Below are 5,558 nucleotides of genomic sequence, written 5' to 3' on the forward strand. Positions count from 1 at the left end.
AGGATGACAGTGTACCCGTGAACTTAACCCAGGTAGATTTGTGTAGTCGGGCATCCCTAGACTTAGATCCTGAGGTTGAAGCCTGGAATAAATTGCTCTGTCCTTTTGGAAAAAAGAAGTGTCGTTTCTTTAAAATACGTTTTTATTGATTTCAGAGAGGAAGGGAGAGGGAGAGAGAGACAGAAACATCAATGATGAGAGGGAATCATTGATCGGCTGCCTCCTACACGCCCACACTGGGGATGGAGCTGGCATCGGAATCGATCCCCTTGTGCCCTTGACCGACTCGAACCCAGGACCCTTCCATCCGCAGGCTGACACGCTATCCCCTGAGCCAACCAGCTAGGGCTGTAATTCTTGATTGTATGATGCTGTGAAGCAAGCATCTGGGGTCTTCTGAAAGGTCCTTCTGGCTTGATTTGATGCTTTTCTCACTGGACTCTGCAAAAGTCCTGACTTTGGAGGTTGAACATGGCCAGGTGCTGTCCCCAGACTCTGCCAGCTGTGAGCTGCTGCCTCAGGGGAGTGCAAGAGAATGCCTGAGGGTGGAAAAGGATCTGGAAGGACAATCTAAGAAACACCCCCTTCCCTGCTGACCCCGGGAGTCACCTCACAGAGAAGGGAATGACTCTCCAGGCCTCTGCTCAGACACCCGCTGCTGTGGGCTGGCCTCCTGAGCCCCTGGGGCTGAGAGGAGCCGCAGGAGCTGCTCAGAAACAAGGCAACTCAGACAGTCCCTGGAGGCCACCAAAGGGGCAAACACATCACCCCCAAGCCTCTGTTACCCACCTCAGGCCTGCGGGGACTGGGCGGATCATGGCACTAGCACCTTCTAGCCCCTGGGGGTAAGTGCAAAGAGAGTGTTGTAAGACATGGGTCATGGCCTAGACTCCTCAGCAACACAGGCCAAAATGTTCTCTCTTTCTTCCCCTCTTTTTTATTTCATTTAGTTTGCCTTGAGTTTCTCCCAAACACCTTCTGCTGGCAGCTAATGGAGTCTTGACTGATACAGAAGCCAGCCACTTCCCTCAGCTGCCACGTGACCCACTCAGGCTCTCCAGCCACACCTGACTGCCCCTCTTCTCGGGCCTCCCCTTCCGCCCCCACCTGAGCTAGTGCACAGGAAAGACTCGGCCTCTGTCATCTACACGGAGGCGAGTTTGTGTCCATGTGCTCCTGGTCCCAGATCACTGGCGTTTAAAGCCTGTTGCTGATTGAGACGTGAAGGGAAGCAGATTCACTTACATCTACCTTGAACTAGACACTGTGCTGGGTCGTTCTCTCATTAAATCTCCGGAGTAATCAGCCAGATGTTTTGGGGGATGGGGACCCTTGAACTCATCCATGGAAGTGACTCCCTTGGATGGGCCAGCCCTCGAGTCCACCCCGGAACTCAAGTTCAAACTCTCAAGTCCTCATGTTCTGCAGGGATGACTGCTCTGTGCCGGCAACCAGAACGGTCCTGTCTTTGCGAGCCTGCGTATCTGGTGGAGCCTGCTATGGAGCTGCATGTCTTTGTTTGCTGGGGTTTTATTCATTTATTCAAAAACTTGGTGCTTCTCAGGCTGATGTGCAGACCCTCCCTGGCTCTGGGGCAGCATGTGCTCATGCTGTCAGTCCTGTGCTTCGGGGGTCCTTCAGCCCAAACAACTGGCGGCTGGCTGTGGCCAAGCCCCGGCAGAACTGACCTTCGGGAAGGTGGCTTGGAGGAGTGAGAGAGGAAGGGACTGGAGGCCTGGATCAACATGTCCACTCAGGCTCTCTCCAAGCCTTCAAGGCTTCAGCACCCAGGGCTGAAGTCCAGCTGCTGTAGCATGTCCTGCAGAGACCCCTGCAGCCTGCTGAGGACCACCACCTCTGTGGAGTAGAGGGAAGCTTCCAGGGCATCGTCCAGGCCCTCCAAGGTCTTCAGACTCCTGGTCCGGGGGAAGGGGCAGCTGTTGGAGGAGGCCAGCAGGTGGAGAAGGTCCCGGAGGTTCTCCAGGTCGTTAGATATTTGGAGCACGTTTCCGGAAGGCAGGCTGGTGAGGATCTGTTGGTAAACTGCCAGTGTCTGGTCCATCCTGGACAAACTCAGGATTGGGTGGAGCCCAGGAATGAAGTCCAAACCAGTGACCCTCTGTTTGGAGGAGACGGACCGCTGTGCAGGAGGAAGAGGGAGAAGGACAGCTCAGCAAGGCAGGAGACAAGTCCCTTCTCTAAAGCCCTTGGCCTCTCATTGAGTATGGAGGTTCATTTCCTAGGTTGCTTCCTTTCCCTCTTCTGCACCATCCCGGCCTGGGCCCTGATTTCTTGTGCCCACGTGGCTGCCAAACCTCTCAGCTGGCCTCCTGGACTTTTTGTCCTCCTGCCCTTCCCAAACCACCCTGCCCTCCACTTTCAGACCAACCTTCCCAGGTCGGTCGTGCCTTCTCTGAATGGCCTCTGCTTTAGAGCCAGCCGTGACTCCCATTCCGTACTGAGTTAAGTCTCTTCCCTAGGCACCGAGATCTTTCATAAGCGCTCCCTCCCAGCCGTCTTCACTCCCTTCCTTTCCCAGTAAATTCCTCCCTTCAAGTCAGATTCTTCATGGACCTCACCCCTGTAGGCTGCCCCCAGCGAGTGTCCCGCCTCTCGCCTCTGCTCCTATAACTCTGGTTACCAGGAGGGCTTCCCCTTCCCAACTGCCCACAGCTCCCCCTGCACCCACAGCAGGGACCCTCTGGACATTTCCCGTGCAGCCTTGTCAAATGACTATTTTGAAAGCAATGAAACGTAAGGGTTTCTCTCTGTAAAATGTCCAAGACTTTGTCTTGTTCCGAGCTGTCCCTGCTTCTGGCCACCTAACTTCTCCCTTCCCAAGGCCACTGTCAGATGTCCACAGTGACCAGGAGATGTGGAAGTCCATGCAGGGTAAAAAGCAGGCGTTTAAGGCTGGGGACTACAAAAACTACAACTGCAAACCTTTAATGAGGGCACACTCGGTTCTGGTCCTGCGGGGGTGGGGAGGGGTCACTTGCTTTCTTGAATTTAATCTCATAATGACCTTATAAAGACTATATGACATGATACAGTCCCTTAGACATGAGTGCCATATCTAGATGATGAAACCAAGGCTTAAAGACATTGAGGAACTAGCTTAAGATTTTGTAGATAGAGAGCAGAGGTGTACAGAGAAGTGGGAAATGGCTGAAGGTCTAGGCCTGTGGATCCCAAAGCAAAGACCCAAGGGGCATTGATAACTGTTTACAAATGCCCAGAAGTTGTATGTGGAAGGGGGTAGACTTGCTCTTTAGCGTGGCCTTGGCCACAGGACTCGCATTAATGGGGAGACCTTCTAAGGGCCAGAGCTCAGCTGCAACTAGGAAAAACACCTACTGACCAGCACATTCTAGAGATACATGGAGATCCCAGAGGGGGGTCTGGTCACATGCCAATGGGGCCAAGGACCTTTATGGCTCCCTCTGGCCCTAGGCAGTAGGATTCCAGTCAGGGAGGAAGAGAAGTAAGAAAGCGGGGACTGATGAGAGAAGGAGAGAAGAGGCAGCTGCTCGTACAGTAGGAGGAGTCAAGGCCACCAAAGCCCCTGCATGCCACTGCACAGGCCTCAGTTAACCTCTGAGGACCCAGTGTCCCCACGGGCTGGCCACACGTCTATTTTGTCTCCCCAGACCCTCCCTACCGTGTGTGAAATGTCGTTGATCCTGGTGACAATCGTCTTGATGAGGGTTTTGGTGTCATCCTGGACTTTCTGGATGGGCGCAGCTTCTGCGTAGAACAAATAGGGCCAAAGCCACAGGAATCGGCACAGGAATCCACAGTGCATTTTCCCTCCTGGATGTGTGTCTTGGGCCTGGAAGCAAAGGGAACCACACATTACATGTTACTGCTGTCTCTGAAAATATCATATGCCCTGTTACCAACCACCTCACCGGATGTGGATCAAAATGAGGTTAGCTTTCTGCCCTGGCTATCATCTCCTTAGGGTCAAAGACAATTCATTTTCTAGAAATGCATTAATAAAAAGCATCTCCTCAGGGAGAGGCGAGGCCTGGTCAATAAAACCACGAGGAGGTGGGCTGTAGACCGCAGAGCAGGAAGCCACCATGAGCAAACGGACGCGGTGGTGATGATGTAACTTCATGGTGTGCTTCGAGGAAGAGAGTGGGCCCTTAAGGTCTGGTTTAAATCTAGCCACTTACCAGCTGTGAGACTTTAAGCAAATCACATAACTGCTAAAAACTCTACCTTTTATCCCCTGAAGTATTCCCATCTCCAAGCTTTCATACGGATCAAATTAGATAATGCATGTGAATGAGCTATAAAGGTATTGTGAAATGTACGCTATTACTACCCCGTTGTTAGAGATTATGTCACTTGTCCTCCCATTACTCTCATAGCAGCCGCTGATGTGGCCATATGGCATTTATCATTGGCTTTATCGCTTCCCGGCTCTCCCACTGGGAACCTGAATCCAACCAGCACTTATGGAAGGACTGATAATATGTCACAGGCAGTTCTTGGCACCAAGGATACAATAGTGAACCACAGGTGGTCTCTACCTTCAAGTTGCTTACAGTTTGGTAAGAGAGACAAACAGGTAAACAGACCATTCCAACTCAGGAAAAAAGAGCTTTGCAAGAAAGACAAGTACAAGATATCGCAGGGATCAGAGGGGGCTTCCTGGAAGAGGTGTCACCTGAGCTGGGTATTAAAGACTGAGCAGGGGTTAGGAAGAGTAGAAAGTGGTTGCCATAGTCACAAAAGTCACAAAGAAAGCAGCAGATACAGAGGCACAGAGGCAGCAGGGAAGATATAGTATGTCCCCCCGGAATGTTTGAAACTTTCAGCATCCTGGAACCATGAATTCTAAATTTAACAATATGCTGATCCTCGATGAAGCCACAAAGTTTTAATGAGATACACGAGGCAATGAAGCAAAAGGTAATAAAGTTAAATGTTTGTGAGTCTGTGGCCGATGACCCATGCTAAGTATATGTGGATGAGCCTGAAATAATAATTAAATGTAAATAAATTTTAGCGTGAAAGGTCTGAAGGTAGCAAAAAAGTTAACCTCTGCTTTTGGGGTTCTGCCTCATCTGGATCCTGATAAAAACAGATAATACACTTTCTGTCCATAGGTGACATTATTAACATAATTCCCATCCTGCCAATGTCATAGAAATCAATAGTCTGTTTATATACTATTTATAATGCCTGATCAAAGGCATGTTTCTTAAAATCTGTTTTATAGAAGGGAAAAATGAGGCTCAAGGGGATGCATTCACTCACCCAAAGTCGAACAGGTAAGTGGCAGAGCCAGAATTCGCACTCAGAACTGCCTCCCCCAGAAAGCCTGGGCTCCCTTTACCCCAAGCCCAGTTTCTCCCGTCTTCACGGGAAAGTCCAAACCATTAACCACTCCAATGCCCAGCCAAGGGCGGCTGGCACTCAGGGACCATGGCACTTGGGAAAGAATTCCCCACTCCAGGATGAAGCTATGAGATTGTACCCTCATAGCAACTTCAAATATGAAAAATACTCCGTCATTTGGCAGGGGGCACTTCAGATGTGTTTGT

At 50.8% G+C, this 5,558-nt stretch overlaps 1 protein-coding gene across 1 annotated transcript; it reads right to left on the minus strand.

The window, feature by feature from the left end:
* Positions 1-247: 247 nt before the first annotated feature.
* Positions 248-3,828, minus strand: LOC118665747 (leptin). The gene is made up of 2 exons (XM_036327042.1): positions 3,662-3,828; positions 248-2,140 (listed from the first exon to the last, which is right to left on the minus strand). The coding sequence occupies exons 1-2, from the start codon at positions 3,803-3,805 to the stop codon at positions 1,781-1,783; spliced, it is 504 nt and encodes a 167-aa protein (XP_036182935.1). The 5' UTR covers positions 3,806-3,828; the 3' UTR covers positions 248-1,780.
* Positions 3,829-5,558: the final 1,730 nt, after the last annotated feature.

This window comes from Myotis myotis, unplaced genomic scaffold, assembly GCF_014108235.1.
Source record: "Myotis myotis isolate mMyoMyo1 unplaced genomic scaffold, mMyoMyo1.p scaffold_m19_p_11, whole genome shotgun sequence".
Taxonomy (NCBI): domain Eukaryota; kingdom Metazoa; phylum Chordata; class Mammalia; order Chiroptera; family Vespertilionidae; genus Myotis; species Myotis myotis.

Coding starts and splice junctions, on each gene's coding strand:
- LOC118665747 (XM_036327042.1), bottom strand. CDS start 3,805: ATGCACTGTGGATTCCTGTGCCGATTCCTGTGGCTTTGGCCCTATTTG. Junction 2,141..3,661: donor TCAACGACATTTCACACACG/GTAGGGAGGGTC, acceptor CCTCCTGCACAG/CGGTCCGTCTCCTCCAAACA.